We start from the raw sequence: 25,222 nt of genomic DNA on the forward strand, positions 1-25,222 counted from the left end.
ATTCTAAATAAACTTATTCCATTCTTATTGTCACACATTCAAATGATGACGACTGCGATCTCGAGGAGGTGATCTCAGATATGAGGCGATTCAGTCGGGACCCCCTCTTCACTGCTGGACTCAAGGCTGCGTCAAAACAGTTTCTGCTGCTGAAGAGAAACCCTTCCGCGCTGTTGTCAGCCTTCCACACATTCGGCAAGTCCGGGAGCCTGTCGACGAGGAGGGCTGCCACATTACGGCGGGCTGCAAGGCATCAAGGCCCGATCATTGGCTGCCAGCCAACTGCAGTGGCGCGCAGGAAGTTGCCAGCCGGCTCAAGGAGGCGAGTTCCAGCTGGGCGACCTGCGAAGCAACACAACCTGAGCGCGTCGGTGGCTTTGAACACTAGTGGGGCAAAAAAACATTGAAGCTCATAGTGTAACGGTCTGTATCAGACAAAGTCTGCCACCGTGCTCTACAACAAACAGCCATCAGTCATTAATTGACTTAAAAAATTGTAGACAGTAGAGGTTGAGTACTTTATTATCTAAAGATGGTAAGTTACAGTGTTGTGTTCATTCATAGTTAAAGACGGAGGTTGAGTACTTTATTATCTAAAGATGGTAAGTTAGAGTGTTGTGTTCATTCATAGTTAGACATTAGAGGTTGAGTAAATATCTAAAGATAAGTTAGATGTCAATGTTTTGGTTTGTTGTTTGTCTCACTATGCAATTAAATGATACACACTGAAATCTACACTCTCTCCTCCTGCTTTCAGCAAACTCCTATACTTCCTGAGTAACTTGCCCAACACTGCTTAATGGTTGTTTAAATATTTTACATGGGGCACGTATAATCCACAGGGCACATTTACGCACACTGACATAATATGAGAAAGTCCACATTCCAGTTCTACTTTTGTTTTGATGTGAAAAGGGATGCTGCACTTAGCACTGACTGAGAAAGTAAACATTACAGTTCTACTTTATAAAATAATAATAATAATATAATAACTTTATTTGTATAGCACTTTTCATACAGAGGTTGCAGTTCAAAGTGCTTCACAACAGTAAAAAATACAGGCATAAGCGGGTATAAAAAAGATAGACAGGTAGCAAGGTATGGCAAATCACAGTGTTTCACATTAGGATCTAGCATCCCAATAGGCTCTCCGCTTAGAGTTTTCAGTAACACAAATAATAAAAATAGTTTAAAATGATTCAGTTTAAAAATAGTCTAAAAATTATAAAATAGAACAGACATAAAAAATACAGGCATGAGCGGGTATAAAAAAGATAGACAGGTAGCAAGGTATGGTAAATCACAGTGTTTCACATTAGGATCTAGCATCCTAATAGGCTCTCTATTCAGTAATACAAATAATCAGTGTTTCAGTAAGAAGTAAAAAGTGCAATAACCGACCCATGAATTTGATAGGCAGGGTATGGTAAATCACAGTGTTTCACATTAGGATCTAGCATCCTAATAGGCTCTCTATTCAGTAATACAAATAATAAAGTAGTTTAAAATGATTAAGTTTAAAAAATAGTCTAAAAATAATAAAATAGAACGGACATACAACAGTAAAAAATGTAAATAGCAAGGTTACAGTAAAAAGTGTGAAAAATTGTTTAAAATGATTCAGTTTAAAAATAGTCATCAGTAAGAAGTAAAAAGTGTGATAACCGACACATGAATTTGATAGGCAGTGTAAAATAAGATAAAATTAGCATAGTAAAGTAGGCAGGGTAAGAATAGTGCAGGTAAGTCATTGAAATGCCTGAGCAAAGAGATAGGTTTTAAGCTGTCTTTTGAAGATGTCTAGCGAGTTGGCTTCCCTGATGTTTTGGGGTAGTTTGTTCCACAGTTTTGGGGCATAGTTGATAAAGACTGCATTACCGATCCTCTTTTGACTGTTTCTGGAAGCCTCTAGTAGTCCAGCAGCTGATGATTGCAGTGTTCTTGCTGGCATGTAATTTATTAGAGTGTTGGTGATGTAGCTAGGTCCCTGTCCATTTAGAGCTTTGTATGTAAGGAGAAGGACCTTAAAGTAAATTCTAAATGTTACAGGAAGCCAGTGTAAAGCAGCTAAGACTGGACTAATGTGCTCTCTCCTTTTGGTTCTAGTTAGCAGTCGGGCTGCAGAGTTTTGGATTAGCTGAAGCCTCTCTGTGGTTTTCTTAGGGAGACCTGTGAAAAGTGCATTACAGTAGTCTAACCGGCTAGATATGAATGCATGAATTAGCTTCTCAGCATCGTTCTGATTAATAAATGGTCGTACTTTTGCTATATTTCTGAGATGGAAGAACGATGTTTTCGTTACTTTGCTAATATGAGAATTGAAGTTCAGTTCTGAATCTATGATAACCCCGAGACTAGTGACCTCAGATTTGATCCAAGGGGTTAGTCCTCCTAGGTTCTTTATTAACGTTTCTTTTTGTTCTCATTTAGTTTCAGGAAGTTCTTACTCATCCATTTATTTATTGCCAGTAAGCAGTCTGTAATGGAGCTGATCGCTGTATCATTTGGTTCAGCAGATATGTACAGTTGTGTATCATCCGCATAGCTATGGAAATCTACATTATGTTCTCTGATGATATCACCCAGTGGTAACATGTAAAGGGAGAAGAGTAAAGGACCTAAGCAACTCCCTTGTGCAACTCCATAGTTGTTGTCGTATATATCAGACATGTGCTCTCCTAGTCTAACATAGAATTTCCTCCCTCTGATGTATGTTTTGAACCAGCTTAGTACATGTTCTGAGAAACCGACAAGGTTTTCAAGACGATCGATTAGAATATCGTGATCGATTGTATCAAATGCTGCACTGAGATCTAGCAGGACAAGGATGGAGATCTTATTCTCGTCAGAGTTTAGCCTGAGGTCACTGATTATTTTGGAGGGCAGTTTCAGTGCTATGATATTTTCTGAATCCCAACTGAAATTCTTCTAAGATGTTGTTTTCTTCAAGAAAGGAATTTATTTGAACTGAAACTATCTTTTCAAGTACTTTGCTAATGAATGGTAGGTTGGATATTGGACGATAATTTGCCATTTCATTACTATCCAAGTTAGGTTTTTTTAGTAATGGCTTTACAACTGCTGTTTTAAAGGCATCTGGGAAAATACCAGTTCTAAGGGAAGTGTTTATGATATCTAGCACAGGGCTTGAAACACTATTAAACACCCGTTTGAAGAAAGCTGTAGGTATAGGGTCAATGTCTGAGGTGGAGGAGTTACATTCTGAGACAGTTTTGCAGAGTACATCTAATGTGATGCATGTGAAACTTCTCATGGTTACATTGCACGGTTTGCTGCAATCAGCTTTATTTCCATCATGAGTAATGCTGGCCCTGATCAAGGTTATTTTGTTGTTAAAGAATAGTGCAAGTTCTTCACACTTAAAGGAAAACTCCAACATTTTGGGAAATTAGCTTATTTAACATCTTCCCTGGAGTTAGACAAGAAGATACATACCTTTTTTGTCTCTGTGCGTGCATTTTAGCTTTGGGAATAGACGCTCCGTTAGCATAGCTTAGCTTCATCACTGGAAGTGAGGCAGGGCTGTAGCCTTACAGTGCCTTACAGTGTATTGCAAGGTCTGACATTGACCAAACTTGATATGCATGACCTTGGTGGGCTCTAGGTCAACTCCTGAAAAGGGGGTCAATGTCAGACTTTGCAATCAAAAGTTAGGGGGCTAATAACCCTTGCCATAATTTCAGTGTGCCCCCTAACTTTTGATTGCAAGGTCTGACATTGACCCCCTTTTCAGGAGTTGACCTAGAGCCCACCAAGGTCATGCATATCAAGTTTGGTCAATGTCAGACCTTGCAATACACTGTAAGGCTACAGCCCTGCCTCACTTCCAGTGATGAAGCTAAGCTATGCTAACGGAGCGTCTATTCCCAAAGCTAAAATGCACGCACAGAGACAAAAAAGGTATGTATCTTCTTGTCTAACTCCAGGGAAGATGTTAAATAAGCTAATTTCCCAAAATGTTGGAGTTCCCCTTTAACCGTTGATGACTGAGGAGGTGTAGGGGCAGTGTTGAGTAGTAGGTTAATAGTGGAAAAAAGGATTCTGGAGTTTCCAGCATTTTCTGTAATGATTTTAGAGAAGTAGTCTTTCCTTGCTAAGCGGATGGTTTTATTATAAGCAGTTAAAGCATCTTTGTATATATCACAGCATGTGGTGGTTTTTGTTTTTCTCCATTTTCGCTCTGCTGCACGACATTTCCTTTTTTCTTTGTTGACAGCATTATAGTTCAGCCAGGGCGAGGCTCTGGTTTTTTTCTTTTTCATTTTTAGTGGGGCGACAGAATCTAATACAGATGACAGTGCATCATTGAGATTTTCTACCATTTCATTTAGAGAGCCGTCATGATTGTGTGGTTCATGTAATCTGATAAGATTAATGAACTTTGATTCAGCCTTGTCGTTTAGGAGCCTCTTTTTAACTATGATTTCTTTTTTTGTTTTAGTAAGGGTTATTTGAGTATCAAAAAATATACAGTGATGGTCGGAGACAGGTAATTCAGTTATTGAGACATTTGTTATGCTTAGCCCAGTTGTTGTTATAACTAAGTCTAATGTATTTCCAAGCTTGTGAGTTGCATTTGTTATATGTTGTGTTAGGTCAAAGCTATCCAGTAGATTTTCTAGCTCTATAGTTTTGGAGTCTGTTTTCTTTAAAATGGATGTTCAAGTCTCCATTTAGGATCACCTTATCATATCCGGTAACACATAATGAGATCAGTTCAGAGAGCTCCTGTATAAATATTGGTGAGTGTCTGGGCGGTCGGTAAATCGTGACAATAATGATTGATTCTGTTTTCAGCTCAATGGCAAGATATTCCATCGACATGAACTCGCCTAGTTCCATGATTCTAAACAAGAGTTTTGAGGAGGAAATTGCTGCAACTCCGCCACCCCTTCTATTTTTTCTGGGTATTTGATAAAAATTATAGTCTGGTGGAGAAGCCTCAATCATTATTGATGTAGCTGTGTCATTATTTAGCCATGTCTCTACTAGGCAAATGCAATCTAAGTTATTTTCTTTAATCAGATCATTTACTAAAAATGTTTTATTATTCAATGATCTGACATTTAGGAGGGCTAATTTTATTAGCTGGACTTCTTTAGAGGAGGTCTGCTTTGGCTTGACCTTGATGGCTTTGAAGTTAATAGCAGGTGAACGCATTGATGGTGTATATCTGTTATAGCTTTTACCATGCCATTGGCTGGTTAAGATTACCGGTATGTTTTGAAAGATGGCATGATGTTTGTACTATTCATTTAATACACTTTTTGGTGCTAGCAGATTGTCCATCTCCTCTAGTGCATGATGAGCTGGTTTGATTAGCGCTCTCGGGGACATTTGATCAAGCGGGTTGCTGGTGGCCATGATGGCCTTGTCTGGGGACAGGACGCCTTGTGCTCGTGCTTGTATCACGAGTTTGATGCCCTTGGAAGTCACTAAGGCATGACGTAGGTTTGCTGCTAGAAGCTTCGAACCAAGGCGGTTTGGGAAGAATCCATTCCTCTGAAAGCGTTCAGGATTATTCCAGAACACATTAAAATTGTCAATGAAATTCAGTCTGTGTGTAAGACAGGCAGATTCTAACCATGAATTAAAATGTAGGAGTCGACTAAAGGCTTCTTGTCCTCTGCAATAGCATGCAATTGGTCCACTGATGGATACATCCTGATATTTGTCTAGTCATGTGTTCATTAAGCAAGTGAAATCCTCTTTCAATGTCTCCTTCGCAGGATGTCAAACGATCCAGAGTGAATGACAATTTTTGTTATGTCTGGCCCGATGTGTTGGAAGTATTTTGGTCAGCTCCTTCACAGATGTGTTTTCTAGACATCGATTTTCTGTGTTTGCCATTTCCACGTACCTTGTTGTGGAATCTCTTATTATTATTATTACTTTATAAAATGCTAATTGTAAATATGTTTGTCAATGTTAATAATATGCGAAAGTCCACATTACAGTTCTACTTTTGTTTTGATGTGAAAAGTGATGCAAGATGACTGCACTTAGCACTGACTGAGAAAGTAAGTGTACTGCCCATGAAATTGGCATTCATAGATTGTAAATATGTTTGTCAATGTTAATAATATGCGAACGTCCACATTACAGTTCTACTTTTGTTTTGATGTGAAAAGTGATGCTGCATAAGATGACTGCACTTAGCACTGACTGAGAAAGTAAGTGTACTGCCCATGAAATTGGCATTCATAGATTGTAAATATGTTTGTCAATGTTAATAATATGCGAAAGTCCACATTACAGTTCTACTTTTGTTTTGATGTGAAAAGTGATGCTGCATAAGATGACCGAGAGCGTCGTTTCTTGACTCAGCTGAGAGCATAGTTTCTTAAAATTGTCAAGCTACAATATTATAAAATCCTGTCAGGAATTGTGCGTCAAAGCATGAATGAACCGGCATTTAATACAGAGGTGCTTCACAGCGCAGCGTTTCGCGACTCAGGCGAGAGCGTAGTTTCTTGGAGGTGAACTGGCGTAGATAACTGGCGTGGATAAGGGGGGCGTAATAGCGCAGGTCAGTGGCCAATCAGAGCGCAAAACTCGAATGTGGAAATACGAGTGGTTTGGGCTTCGAATAGACGCGACTAGGACTAACAATACCCCTGGGCTGTCCAAAGAAGTGCCTGAATGGAAATAATAATACACATTATAACAAATATTGGGGAATTTATAACACTGTGAGTCAATACTAGATCACAATGTCAGGTCATTGTGATCACCATTCAGAGCACAAGGCCTTACCATAGAATTCATTGCATGAGGAACTTGTTTCGATAAGCCACAGTTTTTACCGTGAAATCTGTCGTAGAAAACCAAAATATTATTTTATTTTTTATATCCCCTCTTTCTCAGATTTTTCTCTTTTTTCTCCCCATCCCAATTTAGTCGTTATGCCAATTCCCCCCCTCCCCTACCTGGTCGTTGTGCGCATGTTCCCCCTACTGGTCGGAACCCTGAAGTCTACAGCATGCTTGCTCTCTTTTCACCTGGAAGCGAGGATTCTCATTGATGAAGTGTAACGCGCGGGAGGTCACGATGCCTTCACCACTTCTTGCCTTTCGCTGAGCAGGCACCCAGACCTGACCTGTAATCTGTCCACAACGCCAGATTACCACCCACGACTTCCCTCCCCCTAACTCAGCCAAACGAGTTAGTATGACGGCTGGCCCAAGTCGGAGGCAATGCTGACTCCAGGAGTTGAGACCGCAGCCTCTTGCATTGGTGACGAGCGCAATCTCCGCTATGCCACCCGACCGCCAAACCCAAAATATTCTATAGTCAGGCATGGAGATACATCTAGACAATTAAAACAGAAGACTGAAATGACTAAATGTAAATGTACTCTGGTTAGATACCAAACGTATTTTCGTTGTAATGTACTTGTGCTGTATAATGACAATACATTTTAATCTAATCTAATCTTGATCAGTCGCAAATTGCGTTTGCGCTACCTGTTGAATCAGATTGCACATGGTCCTTGCATGCCCTATACCTATAAGGAGCTTGCGAGGCATTTCTGTATGCAACTACAGGTGTACGAGAACACGCTTTTTCATTCAGGGGAGCACAGCTGAGAACACGTATGGCCATTTACAAAAACCCTTTTACTGAGATCTTTCGTAAATTTGTTCTTACGAAGATAGTTACGTACACTTTTGATCATGATGTCCATTGAGTTTTACTAATGATGCATTACTAAGTAAATACTAATGTGTGTACACTATAGGGCTGTCTTAAATGCTTCGAAGCTTCATTCGATGGGCACGGGATTTGAACGGGAAAATAAAATTTGAATATATTAAAAAACTATAATAATAATATTCAAATTATTATTATTTTTTCATCCCCCCTCCCACCTGCAAAATCTTGTGCCTCCAATACAATGAACATCCTATGCCTCATTAACTCTGCCTCTCTTTGTTAACTACAACAAGCAATGCCATTTGTTATTTAAGATGAGGTCGGACTCGGCACTGACAGATTTGTGTTCATTGTGCTGCTTTTATAAAGCCTCAAATGACGGCTTACAATATTTCATAAAAGCAAAGTGTTTCGTTTGTCGATTTAAAAAGGTTTAAACTTTACCGCACTGACAATTCTCTATAGTATTTTTTATAGTGCCCCGACCCATATAAAAACATGTCTTAATAAAAAACTAAGTCGAATTCTGCCTTTGTCACTATTAATATACTTAACTATATTTATATAATTGTTTGCTTTATAGACGAAGGTTGCAACATAATTATGTAATGTAATGTTGTTGGCTATGTAACGGAGAGCTACCGCCCAGGCAGCGTAGCTCCCGACTCATTATTAATTTAATTAATTAATCCAATTTATTTATAGAGCACATTTAAAAACAAAGTTTACCAAAGTGCTGTAAAAGTCCCACAACATAAGATACATTTTTTTTTTCATCTCGAAGCTTCGAATCTCAGCCCCGAAGCTTCGACAGCCAAAAAACGCTTCGAAGGTCAGCCCTAGTACACTGCAAGTGCTTTTATTGATAGCAGTATCACATGTTTTAGCCTAGGCTGCTGTAGATGCTTAGCTAAGGAGCTAGCTACTAAACAGTTACCTTGCTTAGTTGATTCTATGCTAACCCGTGTTCTCAATTTGGAAATAAAGCAGAAGTGTAAAAGTTCTTCCCTAAGGTAGGACTTTAAAGTTCAGTGTGATTTTTTTTAAGCTAATTTAAGTGGTAGTAAACTTAAAAGGGGGGTTAGCATTGGCCTATATACTATGATTACAGAATGCCAAGGAGAAAGAAAACTGAAGAACATTAAAAAGCAGCTGAAAAATGCTGTGAGAGGCAGCTTCTCATTGAAAGATTTGGTCCAAAGCAACAACAGTCAGGGAGGAGATAATGATAAAGGTATGGATTTGTAAGTCCTCACTGCTAGCTATGTACTAGCTTGTCTCGCAGAGCCATTGTTTGGATTATCACTGAGAATCCGGTGCTAACATGGTCAAGAATACTCATTTTGGACAGAAAATGTGTCTTAAACATTTAAATTGGCCAACCAATTGCTAGGTGCCCCTGCCCTTCAAACAGCCTGAGTCCGCCACTGCGTGAATGCGAGTGTGAAAAGTGTATTGATACATTTCCCCACAGCCTACTGTAGTACATTCAATTGCTTAGGCCAAAATTGACAAGACACTTTAGAAACAATAAAAAATGGCTAGTTAGGTAGCCAACTATTTGTTTTTGATCAAGGTCTTTTTATTGTACATTTCCACATTATACAAAACAGTAGGCTACATTTATCAACCCAACCACCTACCAGATCTATACCACTCGATTAAAGCAAGTCATTTTATACAATTGCTGAGGAGAAACACACATACAGTACAGAAATAAACATTATGGGGTTACACTCTGCTTTTCCGACAAATGTCAAGAAAGGTTGCCAAATTGCATACGATCTGAAAACGGACCCTTGGAGAGTGTATCTTCTGTAGCTTTGATACATTGCATACCGGTCGGGGGTCAAGGACTACAGCCCCCTCAGCATCGAAGGGGCACCGGATGAGAGAGTGAACAGTTTCAAGTACCTCGGAGCCCACATATCCGAGGACTTGACATGGACCACACACATTGACAGTGTTGTGAAGAAGGCACGACAACGCCTCTACTTCCTCAGGCGCCTAAGGAAGTTCCAAGTCAGTCAGAAGATCCTTAGGAACTTCTACTCATGTACAATCGAGAGCATCCTGACTGGCAACATCACCTCCTGGTTTGGGAATAGCACTGCACAAGACCGTAGCAGACTACAAAGAGTGACACGTTCAGCCGAACGCACAATTGGAGGGGGGCTTCCCACCCTCCAGAACATTTACAACAAGCGGTGCAGGGGGAAGGCTAAGAGAATCATCAAGGACTCCAGCCACCCGACTGCCTCTTTGAACTGCTGCGGTCAGGCAAGCGATACCGGAGTCTTAAGGCGAGCACAGAAAGACTCAGAAGAAGCTTCTATCCCCAGGCCATCAGGCATCAAATGCACACAGCACACACACCCACACTCACTTTAAACAAACAATTCACTGCAGCACCCACTTTACACACTTTAGAACACCTAAACACACTTTACACTTTATATTTATTGGTAAAGGATTTGCACTACAACTCGTACACGTTACTGTAAATTGTACCTAAATTGTACCTCATCCCATTTCTGCTCTGCACTATATAGTATTGTATATTAGTACATTGCATAGTATATTGTATGGTAACTCAGTTACTTCTATTCTGCATCGAACATTGTACATATGTCTATACTGAACACTGTGACCTCTATTTTTACATGCTATACTATTTTATTTCATACTTATCTTGTCTAACACAGTCTCTGGAGCGTAACAGTAAGAAGCATTTTGTATAAAAGTATTCTGTACTTCTGTATGACAACTATTAAAGAAACTTGAAACTTGGTAATCTCTTTAATCCAGTGGGATTAAACTAAGCGTATTGCTCTATTTGATTTGAATTTGTCTCAGGGACCCTCCATCTGAGAAGATATTTGTTGTTGGATGTGATTTAGTCCAGAGATTAGCTTCTATAGCTGAGATAACAGTATTAAGTGAAACCTATAATCAGGATAATCAGAATATACTGTATTCTCTCATTGGACTATTGGCCCCATTTATCTGGGGACCCTCTGGAACTATCGGAACGACTCCTGGTTTAAGAACCACTGGCTTAATACACAACAGCTACTTTGAGTCTGGCTCTGGTGATAGTTACCTCATAATCGTCCTGGTTTCTCTCCTGTATGAGTTATCATGTGGCTAGTCAGTTCTCCCTTCATACTGAACCCTTTCCCACAAACTGAACAAAGAAATGGGGTTTCTCCTGTATGAGTTATCATGTGTACCTTCAATTCTCCAGTCCTACTGAACCCTTTCCCACAAACTGAACAACTAAATGGTTTCTCTCCTGTATGAATTCTCAGATGTACCTTCAGATTTTGTTTACTACTGAACCCCTTTCCACAAACTGAACAACTAAATGGTTTCTCTCCTGTATGAATTCTCAGGTGTACCTTCAGATCTCCCGTATGACTGAACCCTTTCCCACAAACTGAACAAAGAAATGGTTTCTCTCCTGTATGAATTCTCATGTGTACCTTCAGATCTCCCGTCTGACTGAACCCTTTCCCACAAACTGAACAAAGAAATGGTTTCTCTCCTGTATGAGTTATCATGTGTCTAGTCAGTTTTCCCTTCATACTGAACCCTTTCCCACAAACTGAACAAAGAAATGGGGTTTCTCCTGTATGAGTTATCATGTGTACCTTCAATTTTCCAGTCCTACTGAACCCTTTCCCACAAACTGAACAACTAAATGGTTTCTCTCCTGTATGAATTCTCAGATGTACCTTCAGATCTCCCGTCTGACTGAACCCTTTCCCACAAACTGAACAAAGAAATGGTTTGTCTCCTGTATGAGTTATCATGTGTGTCTTCAGAATGTGTTTCCTACTGAACCCCTTTCCACAAACTGAACAACCAAATGGTTTCTCTCCAGTATGAGTTATTGTGTGTCTCTTCAATCTTTCTTTCTGACAGAACCCTCTCCCACACACTAAACAACTAAATGGTTTCTCCCCTGTATGAGTTATCATGTGTCTCTTCAGATCTCCCCTCTCACTGAACCCTTTCCCACAAACTGAACAAAGAAATGGTTTATCTCTTGTATGAGTTCTCAGATGTACCTTCAGATGTACCTTCCTACTGAACCCTTTCCCACAAACTGAACAACTAAATGGTTTGTCTCCTGTATGAGTTATCATGTGTATCTTCATAATTTGTTTACTATTGAACCCCTTTCCACAAACTGAACAACTAAATGGTTTCTCTCCTGTATGAGTTATCATGTGTCTCTTCAGTTCTCGCTTTATACTGAACCCTTTCGCACAAACTGAACAACTAAATGGTTTCTCTCCTGTATGAGTTCTCAGATGTCCCTTCAGATCTCCCGTCGTACTGAACCCTTTCCCACAAACTGAACAACTAAATGGTTTCTCCCCTGTATGAGTTATCATGTGTGTCTTCAGAACTTGTTTACTACTGAACCCCTTTCCACAAACTGAACAACTAAATGGTTTCTCTCCTGTATGAGTTATCATGTGTGTCTTCAGAATTTGTTTACTATTGAACCCCTTTCCACAAACTGAACAAAGAAATGGTTTGTCTCCTGTATGAGTTATCATGTGTGTCTTCAGAACTTGTTTACTACTGAACCCTTTCCCACAAACTGAACAACTAAATGGTTTCTCTCCTGTATGAGTTCTCAGATGTCCCTTCAGATCTCCCGTCGTACTGAACCCTTTCCCACAAACTGAACAACTAAATGGTTTCTCCCCTGTATGAGTTATCATGTGTGTCTTCAGAACTTGTTTACTACTGAACCCCTTTCCACAAACTGAACAACTAAATGGTTTCTCTCCTGTATGAGTTATCATGTGTGTCTTCAGAATTTGTTTACTATTGAACCCCTTTCCACAAACTGAACAAAGAAATGGTTTGTCTCCTGTATGAGTTATCATGTGTGTCTTCAGAACTTGTTTACTACTGAACCCTTTCCCACAAACTGAACAACTAAATGGGTTCTCTCCTGTATGAGTTATCAGATGTACCTTCAGTTCTGCCATCCTACTGAACCCTTTTCCACAAACTGAACAAGTAAATGGTTTCTCTCCTGTATGAGTCATCATGTGGCTCTTCAGATTTTGTTTCATACTGAACCCCTTTCCACAAACTGAACAAGTAAATGGTTTCTCTCCTGTATGAGTTATCATGTGTGTCTTCAGAACTTGTTTACTACTGAATCCTTTCCCACAAACTGAACAAGTAAATGGTTTCTCTTCTGTATGAGTTCTCATGTGTGTCTTCAGAATTTGTTTACTATTGAACCCCTTTCTACAAACTGAACAAAGAAATGGTTTGTCTCCTGTATGAGTTATCATGTGTGTCTTCAGAACTTGTTTACTACTGAACCCTTTCCCACAAACTGAACAACTAAATGGGTTGTCTCCTGTATGAGTTATCAGATGTACCTTCAGTTCTGCCATCCTACTGAACCCTTTCCCACAAACTGAACAACTAAATGGTTTCTCTCCTGTATGAGTTCTCATGTGAGTCTTCACACTTCCTTTCCCACTGAACCCTTTCCCACAAACTGAACAACTAAATGGTTTCTCTCCTGTATGAGTTATCATGTGTGTCTTCAGAACGTGTTTACTACTGAACCCCTTTCCACAAACTGAACAACTAAATTGTTTCTCTCCAATATGCTTATTTATGTGTATCTTCAGATCTCCCTTCTTTCTGAACCCAGGACTGCCGTTAGACAAACTTTTTATTTTCTGTGTCTTCTTTGGTTTCAGAGTCATCAAACCTGGTCCTCCACTCTCCTTCCATTCATCGCCGCCATTGGTGTCAGTTTCAGAACTGTCATCATCACTGTCATCAGTCTCATTTCCCGAACAGTCTGAAGAGAGGGGCTGGCCATCCAGACTGGGGCTCCTCTCCTGCTGCTCAGGGGGAACCTCCTCTTCACAGATAAACAGTTGTAAGTCAAGGGAGTCTAGAAAGAAGAATGTATGTTAAATGTAATTTGTTGTAACCATTACTTTTGAAAGTAACAAACACTTGCCCCCTCCCCCTACCTACTAATGGAACTCTGCTGTTCTCTCGGCCTCTTATAATCTGGCTGTAACGTCTACACACACGGAGCTACTGTTGTTGGGCGGATATGCTCGCCACGGGATTTTCAAAATAAGAGTATCGGTATTAACCGATCTTTTTACGTTGCATCGATCCTATTGGATCGTTGATAATTACATAAATGTATCGATCTGGATCGATGTATCGTCCCACCCCTATTGCTTTCTATTATTTTTAAATACATACGTTTACATTTGTACAATCGTAGTTTCTGTAAATGAGGGAAACCTCAGAAGCTTACAATTTTTAAATAAAGGTTGAAATGAAATATCTGCAACCCTGTAAATTGTGCTGTTGCCAGTCTTGGCCAGTGTGCTCTTGTAAAAAAAAAAAAAAAAAAAAAAAAATCTCAATGAGAAAAATCTTTTAAATAAAGGTTAAATTATTAAAAAAAAATGTAAGGATGGGTAAATGTTTTATAATGTATGTACATACAAAAAATTAAGATTTATATAAAACAGCCTATTTGATGTGTTCTTTATTCTTTTAATCAGGATTTAGCATAGTCGTTTACATTACTGTATATATATTCTGAATTTCTCTTTTCATTGAAGCATCATGGGACATACATTTTTTGTAACATATATTTGTTTCCTTATGTTTTAATGGGACACGGGTCTATTTAGTAGTAATGGGGAATTGGAAATGGCTGGAAATGACTGATAGGACATTTCTTTTGGTGATATAATGCAATTCTTATAGATTTATTTTTGCATTTCATGTGAGGTTTAAAGGGGACATGCATTATAAATGTCTTTTTTCAGTGTCTAGCATTGTATTATAGTAATTGTAGTTAGTATCAATGTGTCTGTGTCTCTAAATACCATATTGGCGGTTTGCTCTCATTCAGCTCAGACCATTTCCAGGTCGATTTAATTACCGTACTTTTCGCACTATAAGCCGCACCTGAATATAAGCCGCAGCAGCTAAATTGAATGATGTGTACATATAATAAGCCGCACTGGACTATAAGCCGCAGTTTTAATGTTTAATTACCATAATGTAAGGGTTCTTGCACAGAGGGGATTGTCGGGAAAGAGATGGCTGTTTGAGGAAGCTCCCATTTAGTAAAATTTTTGTTTAAACAGTAACGGTAGCTAGGTACTAACGATAGCTACTTAGCCAACACTAGGTAGCTACTAACGTTAGCTCACGGAACGATAGAGCCAACACTAGGTAGCTACTAACATTAGCTCACGGAACGATAGAGCCAACACTAGGTAGCTACTAACGTTAGCTCACGGAACGATAGAGCCAACACTAGGTAGCTACTAACGATAGCTCACGGAACGATAGAGCCAACACTAGGTAGCTACTAACGTTATCTCACGGAACGATAGAGCCAACACTAGGTAGCTACTAACGTTAGCTCACGGAACGATAGTGTCAACACTAGGTAGCTACTAACGTTAGCGCACGGAACGATAGAGCCAACACTAGGTAACTACTAACGTTAGCTCACGGAACGATAGAGCCAACACTAGGTAGCTACTAACGTTAGCTCACGGAACGATAGAGCCAACACTAGGTAGCTACTAACGTTAGCTCACGGAACGATAGAGCCAACACTAGGTAGCTACTAACGTTAGCTCACGGAACGATAGAGCCAACACTAGGTAGCTACTAACGTTAGCTCATGGAACGATAGAGCCAACACTAGGTAGCTACTAACGGTAGCTCACGGAACGATAGAGCCAACACTAGGTAGCTACTAACGTTAGCTCACGGAACGATAGAGCAAACACTAGGTAGCTACTAACTAGGGGTGGGAATCACCAGTTTCATCACGATACGATACGATATCGATTCTTTGGACAACGATACGATATTTGCCGATATCACAAAGTCTGCCACGATACGATACGATTCAATTCAGGTGCCTGCGATCGATATGAGGCGATATTATGTGCCCATTTAACACAATCAGTCACATTTAGATCAACTAAAAATAGGCTACGGAAATATCAATTGATGTATTTATTTTTGAGCTCTTCCAGACATTTAAATGAAAAACAATCTATTGTTTTTAATACAAATAGACCTCCTGTTCACTTTTGTTTTTATATATTGAGCTTTAACACACACACAGACACACACAGACACACACACACACAGTCCCCCACAGCCCCCACCCCTCCTCCTTCCAAGTCCCCTCTCCACTCTCCTGTTCTCTCTCACGGTTAGCTGCTTAGCTTTTAAGCAGCCAACGCGACGTTCATTTAGATATTTAACGCGACGTTGGCATAAAGGAATGGCGACGATGCAACGCCTGTTATATGCATTTGACCCGTTGCGGGGGAAAAACTGCACAGACTTATATCGGCTCGCAAAATAGACGCTCTGTAGTGCTTTACAGCAGACGCAAACACTGCTGTAATGTCTACACGGAGTTTCACAATACTGGGCGCCGGCGGATATGACTTGCGGGGATTTTCAAAATAAGAGTATCGCAATATGAATCGATCTTTTTACGTTGCATCGATCCTATTTGATTATTGATAATAGATCGATATATCGATCTGGATCGATGTATTGTCCCACCCCTACTACTAACGTTAGCTCACGGAACGATAGAGCCAACACTAGGTAGCTACTAACGTTAGCTCACTGAACGATAGAGCCAACACTAGGTAGCTACTAACGTTAGCTCACGGAACGATAGAGCCAACACTAGGTAGCTACTAACGTTAGCTCATGGAACGATAGCTACTTAGCCAATACTAGCCAACTACTGCGAAATCGAATGCCAAACTGATGATATCAGACGTTGATATCAGGAGCCATCAGTAGCTAGCCAGCTAGATAACATTAGACAATGCCTCATGTATTAAATAGGGCTGTCAGTTTATCGCGTTAATTAGATTAATTAATTACACAGCAAATAATCGCGTTATGAAAATTAACTCAAAATGTATTACAAAAACGTTTTTTTTTTCTTTTAATAATATTTTTCTTTTTTTTATCTCATTCATTCCATAAGCATGTAGAATACACATTTACAGATTTTTTTTTTAATATGGTCCATTTGCATGTTCTTGGTATCTGATTCTAGGGACATCTATGAATCTCAGGGAATGTATTCCCAGTGTCAGAAATACTGTGGGCTAGATCCACAAAGAATGGATTGCACGGTGCAAGTTGCACCCTTACTTACAATTCATTATGAATTGAAAATGGGGGACCCTGATGTAAACAAGACGAAAGTCTTTCTCTGGTCTGCATTCCCTTAACAATTGTGTGTATTGAGCCGTACTGTATTGTACCCATTCTGCAATCTGTTAATAACATTTTCATTCAATCAATCAATCTGCGCGGTGATTGATTGAATGAACATTTTATTTTGAGTAAATTGTAATGAACCAAATGAGAATATCAATAATTTTTTTTTCATCTTTGACTGTGAATAACATCATGCTCAAATTGACCAGACCTGAAAAATCTAAGCAAATTAATAGATGGAAGATGATTAAACAGAAGGTTTTGTAGATACAGTACTGAATTCTGCCATCCGGACACATGCAATTTGAAATATGATTATAGAATATAGAATATGAGGCATAAAATGGTAATGCGATTAAAATGCGATTAATTAGATTAATTAATTACAAATCCTGTAATTAATTAGATTAATTTTTTTAATCGCCTGACAGCACTAGTATTAAACTAAAGTGAATAGTCGACTGGGTCATTTTGTTTAATGCTTCAGTTATGTTGAAAGAGGAGCTGCTCATGCACTCGACTGTGAGGGGGAGGAGGAGGGCTCGACTGTGAGGCGGAGGAGGAGGGGCAAGGCGTGCACTGCTGCAGCAGATTTAGGAGTCTGATCCGACGGTCACAGAGCTGAGGGACCGAGCCCAGTTAGCTGTAAAAATCCATAGATTAGCCACACCGTTATATAAGCCGCAGGGTCGAAAAATGGGGGAAAAAGCCGCGGCTTATAGTCCGAAAAGTACAGTAGGTCATTCTGATTTGACTCGCATCGTGACGTAACGAGGCGAGGATGGAGCGGATAGTGATCCGATTGGCTCTGTGGTTGTAGCGCGAGCAAGAGAGAGGGAGAAATACACCCTTGCGACAGAGCACACATACACGCGCGCGCGTCGCGCTGTCAGGGAGAGAGAGACAAAGGGACCTGCTAATCTCACACACCAGCCCCGTTTACACAGTGCTCTCTCTCTCGCTCTCTCGATTCGGGAGCATAACTAACGCCCAGTCTATAGCGCGCGGCACAGTGCAACACTTCCTGAAACGGGAGAGGGAGAGAGAGACAAGGGGACCTGCTAATCTCACACACCGTAGCCCTGTTTACATCTCTCTCTCTATATATATCTATATCTCTCTCCCTCTCTCTCTCTCTCTCTCGTATCACGCTGTCACTGAAAGTGCTTATGGGCGGAGCCCAGCCAATAACAGGCTAAAATCCTGAGGCTGGAAAATGATGCTTTTTTTTTTTTTAAATAAACCTTACAGATGTCTTCCATAGACTCACAGGAATTGTGTAAAGTTGCCCAAATAGTGCTAGGAATAGCAATGCATGTGCCCTTTAAAATAAAGTTAGATTTATTGGAATATGGAGATTTTCTTCAGATTCACAGTATTATGTCACCTTGAAAATTATGGTAATGAAAATCATGGAAAAACATTTATTTCAAGCATCTGTATGAACTCTGAAGATGGATTTACCCTTTAGAGCCTTACCTCCTCCTTCATTCACAGTTCCTTTAAGTCCTGGTGTTTTAATGCAGTCCACCAAGTAAACAGACCGCTCCTTTAGTCCCAACTGAGAGAGGTGACTGCAAGACGCCATCTCCTCCACTGTACTGGATATCAGTGGGGCTGTGGCCTAAAAATACCAGATAAAAAAACAGCGACAATAAGAGTCTTGCAAAGCACAACGCTCACTCTCTCCAGAGTAATTGTAGATTGACATATTTGGCTGAGTGTTGTTTTTTTATGTTAAACATGTCTCGTCACTGGTACTTGATGAGAGTGTCACCTTAAAGGGATAGTTCAGAGTTTGACATCAAGTGGGATGAAATACTATAGTAGTATAGTTGATGCAGTGCCCTCAGTTTACACACGGAGTTCTGACCTGGCAGAACTTTTAATCACCCACAGCAGAAAACAGCGTGCCTCATTTTCTATGCTTCAAGACCCAGCATTTAGTGACTACGTCACACTGAGACTAGTTCCAACACATCATGTCACTCTGAAGCATTTAGTGACTACGTCACACTGAGACTAGTTCCAACACATCATGTCACTCTGAAGCAGAGGACATGTTTTCTGCTGTGGAGGATTAAAACTTTTGCCTGCAGGTTATTGTGTGGAATAACTTTTTTGTCTCATGACCTCATTTGCTGCCTATCTCAAGCTTCCCGGTTCAGTCAGAACCAGACCAGAACTATGACCACGGTACTCTGAGTTAAGCTAATGGCATTGCATCAACTATACTACTAGTACTAGCAAGTATTTCATACCACTTACTAGGGGTGGACCGGTTCACAAAATCAACGGTTCGGTTCGTATCACGGTTTTGGGCTAACGGTTTGGTTCGATATACGTTGTTTTATTTTTTAAAGAAATGTAACACTCAATCTAAACATGCTTCTCATTTATTAAAAAAAATAAATAAAAAAGGTTTACAGTGTTACAGTGTTTACAGCCTTAAATAATGTTTGGCACACAAAGACCGAACTGACTGAAAAATATAGGCTACATTTGTCAAAGTATTAACTTAGTGCAAACAAACAATATGCTCAGCCAGCACTAGACTTTCCTTTCTTTAATATAAACACAAAAAAACAATGTCAACAATGTTTAAATTCCCTGATTGTCAGTTCTTAACACTTTGAGTGCCACTCACGAGATTTCTCTGGTTTTTTTATAGGTGGTTGCGTGCCACTCACGAGATTTCTCGGATATTTTTTTTTTTGCGATCGGAAAAATTATTGCATCATCCGAGCCTACCCGAGTATAGCCGAGGGGCGCCGGCGATCACTGTAGGATAATCAGAGTAAGTTTGATGAAGTTATAAGCTGTTTTGTGAAATGTCTTCTTTCGGTTTCACTGTAAAACTCCGTGAGGAAATCAACGGAGCGATTATCAGTGCGCGGCCGTAATGTGCTTGCGTGCACGTATAATATTGATCATCTAGCGTTTATTTGAAAACGATTCATAAAAAGGCAGACGAATATCAACGTTGTGGAATATTCCACTAAAAGACGATTTTCATAGAATGCTCCAGAATGAGCTGTTTTTTATATCAAAACGGGGGCTTTTCTAACTGCTCTGAAACGGAAACGACGCGATAAAAAAACAATCTGCCTTCACAGCACTGACTGGAAAATAGTATTTGATAATGCGATGGGCAGATTAGACACATAGCCATAATTTAAAACATAGATTAGGCGATATTAACGTTAACATTGGCGCCGATGGTGGCATTCAAGCGGTAAAACGGAAAACCAGGCGTGGCGCTCAAAGTGTTAATGGAAAGATTAGTTTTCCGCTTGAAATTAAAGTGCAGTATTTGAAATACAATGAAAGGAATATGTCTGGATTTCTTATCAAAGGGAAAAGTGTCACTGTTATTTAAAATAAATGAATAAACAAACAAATTAGAAGGCCATCAATATAAATTGCAGCATACATCAAACTAACACACACACACACTGTACTGTTTCAAAACAACACTGCTCTGTTCATTCTATTTAAAAAATACGTACATTATCAGTCTACATTTATTTAGACTAACATTATTTAAATATTGAGTGCAACTGTGGTGGATTAACGTAATTCGGTGAGTTGGCACTATCTATGGGTTGGCGGGTCCGCAGGGAAATTTTAGCGTCACGGACCTTCACCTCAGCCAACGTTATCAGCTCCGGTAACGTTAGGAGCCGATACCATGCAGTGGAAAAGCGGCAATAGTCCCGGTTGGAGTTAGTAACACAGTTGTATGTTAGCCTTCTTGGATGTTGAATAAACGCCTATCATTGTCTTTAAACACCCCGCCTCTCAGACTCCCAATTTCTCCTCTGTTAGCTAGTAGCTATGGTAACATTTCATTGACTGTATTAAAGTTGGCGGGCTACCATAGTTAAAACGTGCGTTGTGTTGTACAAACTGCTAACGTTATGGCAAGATGTGTGTAGGCCTATGTAATGTTAATGGCTATGTTTTTAAAGTCGTAATGAAGATTGATTTATATTGCGCTAGCCATTTACACAAACTGACTAGCACCTGCAGTGCTGGTGGTGCTGCTGCTGCAGCCAGCGCTCACCTCTCCCGGCTCCGTGCCAAATGAAGTTTTAATTTTTTTTATTATTTGTGCATCCCCTGAACCGTACAATACACAGACGGCCCGAACCGTGGAGGTCATACCGAACGGTGTACGGTTCGAATGCGTATCGTTCCACCCCTACCACTTACTGTCCAAAAATCCAAACTATCCCTTTAACTCACAAGTCAGACAAGTGTTTGGCCATGCCAAGTTTCCCCACATGCCAAATAGGGTATTATGCTGCTTGGAGTTTAATCAAATCACATGCTCTCTTGGCGTCAGATTTTAGCATTGGGGAAACCCCACCCAATCCTGTTACCCTGTTTTAGCCTGGCATGGCTAATACTATACTATCAATACTAGGAATGTGCATGACTGACAAATCATTTTCAAATAGTCTACTGTTCTTAACCCATTCAGCGCCAGGGGTCGCTGTTTACCTTACCGTTGAAATGCCATCGCCTTTTAACATGGGGATAAATGGCTGTGTTTGCAGGCCTAAAGCTATATTCTATATTATAGCTATGGATCTAATAATATAGTCAATTGTCATTGAGTTTCTTCCGGTCAAGATGCAAAAAACAGATAATTTTTCCATCCATACATTTCCGTTTTATACCGTCGTGAATATGAGTAGTTTCAGGGCGGTCTGGTGTAATTTCCAAAATGCTTCGTAATGGCCGGCATGAATGTATTAGAGTAAAAGCGTTATCGTTTCTTCCCTGGACTAGCTACTGTTCTCAAATCAAATTTACATTATCGGTATTATGTTTCATCATGGATGCATGAAAGGGGGGGGGGGGCCCTCCGTGCTTTGATCGCTACCAACAGAACACGTCGCCACACACACTCTCCTGATCGCATGAAGGGATTTTTGGATCAACGCAATATTGATACCATTTAGCCCTGCCAGCTGGCCGCAGATCGGCCCAGACACCAAGCCACATAGTTTCAAATGGAGTGCAATAGCGGCCGCAGGCGGCGGTATTGGACTTTTGCAATCTCAGACCCATCCCCAGTGATAACACACAGCTGCTTGCATGTTTATGAAATGAATGAATATGAAATGGAAATATCGAATAAAAGAAATAACGATCATAATAACGAATATACTCGTTGTTGGCGTCCAACGATTGGCGGGCTATAATGAGTATACTCATCGTTGGCAATTAAAGAGTTAAGACCTAATATTCTATAATATAATAGAATGGATCATTAAAATCAAAATGTATTGCACATAAATAGGCACTTCAGAATCTGAAGTTCAGAACGTTGATCGGCTCAGCTGACCGACAATAAATCAAAATGACACCATTCACCATCACAGCCTATAATAACAGCATTGCATTGGCCTGTCAACCGGTTTTAAAGGGGAACTATCTTATAAATTGCTTTCTCCAGTGTTTAGCATTGTTTTCTAGCAATGTGGGGTTGTATCAACACTGTCTATATCTCAGATTCAAATTTTTGTGCATTCGTCCAGTTCATGAGACAAAATCCTGCCCCACTGAACCAAGCCATTCTGATTTGACTAGTTTGCTGATGTGAATTAGGCACTGATCTGCATATCTAAGCCCCCTCTGTGGTTGTAGCCACTGCCCACAATCTACAAATCAAGAAGTTAGCGATCTCTCCTCAGCTCTCTCCCCCTTAGGAGCTCGAGTCGCAAAAGAATAAAGCAGAGACAGAGGAGAGATCACACTGTGGTATGAGCCTCTCTCTCTCCCTCTCTCTATCAGTCTCTCCCTCTCTCTCTCTCTCTCTTTTGGGGAAGTGCTGTCTGACAGGGAAACCGCGACACGCGCGTGTGCATGTGTGCTCGGCTCGAGTCACGAGACATGCACACGCACGCTCTCGGAGCGATCTCTCTCTCTCGGAGATGTTCACGCTCACTCTCTCGTTGCGCCTGGAGGCGTTCCCTTTCAGCCGTGGCGGCTATCGTGGCGATTAGGGCTTCCGCTAGCATCCTGTCGGACCCACTTGGGGATGACGCTGATGACATTGATCCGGGGCTGCCGGGGCTGAGCGGCGACCTGGTCTTCTTACTCGCCCGGGATCCGCTCACTCTCTCTTCCCCAAAGTTCTCTCAGATACCCACGTCTCTGAGTGGATCTCCGCCTGGATGACGACCAACCACCTCAAACTGAACCTAAGCAAAACAGAATTGCTCCACCTGCCGGCCTTTCCAATCACAGTGTAGAGAATGCAGCTGTGACCGCGTCCCCGACCGTCAAGAAGCTTGGTGTTCTGAAGGTCCAGATTGGTGATTAGAATTAGTTCAACAGAGGGGTAGATTGGGCTATCAGCTAGGGTCCACGTTTATTAATTTCTATACCATATTAGGGATGGGCATTTTAAATAAAAATCCAGATCGATTGATCGCATGCTATACTCGAGTGATCGTGTATTACTCGTAAAGGGAATTTTTTTTTTTTTTATTATTATTATAATTTTTTTACTTAATTTTGTTCATTCACGTATATATGTTTAAGGAAACCAACAAACGGTTATAATCTTACACATACATGTGAAAGCGCGGGCACCCACGTATTGGAACAGAGAAAAAGTTACCGTTAGTTTGTATACAGCACGAGCCACGCACCCACGTATTGGAACGGAGAAAAAGATACCGTTAGTTGGGGAAGAAAAAGTGTATCAGGAGAGAGTTGTTTTTGCTACAACGCTGTAATGGTAACGTTGGTGAATGAATTACCAGTTAAAAACAGTATCGTAATATCACCAAAGGAGAAGTGGAGTAACATACTCCAACATCGATCTGCCGACGTGCAGAAAATAACGGAGACAGAAAGAGATGTTAGGCTGAATTCGGTTGCGGCTGAATTCAGCTTTGTGCTGGTTAGTCCTAGCACAAAGGGTTAACTAGCTATCGAACCCAAAGCTCTGACGTTTTGGACTGTGGGAACCCTGTCCGTACAAGACCCCCTCTATCCAGCCACTACCCGACGGTCTTCCACGGGTCTACATCAGCCTCTGATCAGCCTCCATCCTCATCTTTCTCCTCCGGACAATTCACCATCCACCCCCCCCCCCATTCAGAGCTCCAACGACCTGGTACCATTAGCTTAGGACTCATAATTAATTCGGACATTGTGATATATTAATTGTATAATTCATTCGGACATTGTGATATATAAATTGTATAATTCATTCGGACATTGTGATACCGGTATATAAATTGTATAATAATAATTAGTATAATGGTTATATGAAAACTTATTAGCCCCAGGATATTAATGTGACCACAGGATATTAATGTGATATGTTACATGTGTGTTACTGTTTTTATGTTACACATTAAATGTAATAATTCAACTTGGTACCCCTGTCTCCTCCCAGTTAATAAGAGTGTCCGCCATTTTGTGTACATTTAATATTGGTTAATTAATAATTTAGTATTTGTCAAGCTCATTATTTAAATAGTCAGGGTTGTGTAGCCCCTTAGCTACAGTGACCAACGAATGGTGGAAATACCATGATATTAAGAGCTTTAATTGCATATTAATAAAAAGAAATACGTATGATACTGTATTGTACGTTATATCATATTACATTATATAATCTTATTACATGGCGTTTTCACATTCGCCGAAATGCTTGATTGTGATTGGTCAATAGCCCATGACAGCGGTGAATTATTTTTCGATAACCACCGGTGATTATTGTTTTTCGCAGCTGGAGCAATCAAGCCCACTGACACACACTGTTTCAGTGCAATCAGACACACCTGCCGGCTGCCGGCGATAATAATAATCACTTTAGTTGGGCTGACAGAGCCACAGAACAACTGCGTCTGCATTTGATCTCGTCTTGTCGATGGTGTAAAATGAATTAGGTATATTGTTAGTAAGTTAGCCATGTAATAAGCGGGATAATGTATAGCTATACTCGGTCATTGTCGCACGGCTATGCGGCGAGGCGCCTCGGTGTTCTAAACTCTGTCTGTCAATTATTTTGCGACAATGACCTCGTAGCTATACATTATCCCTTACATATTATATTGAACTATATTTGCAGTATATACTATTATATTATGGTACTACATTATCATGTACTATATATCTCATATCACATTATATATGTGCTGTATACACCATTATGTACTATATACTATTAGCAGGGCTGTACGCTAAGCTTTTTCACTAGGGGCACAGG

General features: G+C 40.3%; 1 protein-coding gene across 1 annotated transcript in view; it reads right to left on the reverse strand.

Annotated features, from left to right (window-relative positions):
• Positions 1-430: 430 nt before the first annotated feature.
• The window catches only part of LOC311244843 (uncharacterized protein), a gene marked incomplete at its 3' end in the record, with an annotated part of 51,123 nt that continues 26,331 nt past the window's right edge, over positions 431-25,222 (reverse strand). Inside the window, exons 6-8 of the mRNA XM_084334526.1 lie at positions 18,463-18,607; positions 12,966-13,624; positions 431-454 (exon numbers count right to left, since the gene is read on the reverse strand). Coding sequence (XP_084190652.1) covers positions 431-454; positions 12,966-13,624; positions 18,463-18,607 — 828 coding nt within the window. The remainder of the gene's footprint in view (positions 455-12,965; positions 13,625-18,462; positions 18,608-25,222) is intronic.

This window comes from Notolepis coatsorum (assembly GCF_963971535.1).
Source record: "Notolepis coatsorum genome assembly, chromosome: 1".
NCBI lineage: Eukaryota > Metazoa > Chordata > Actinopteri > Aulopiformes > Paralepididae > Notolepis > Notolepis coatsorum.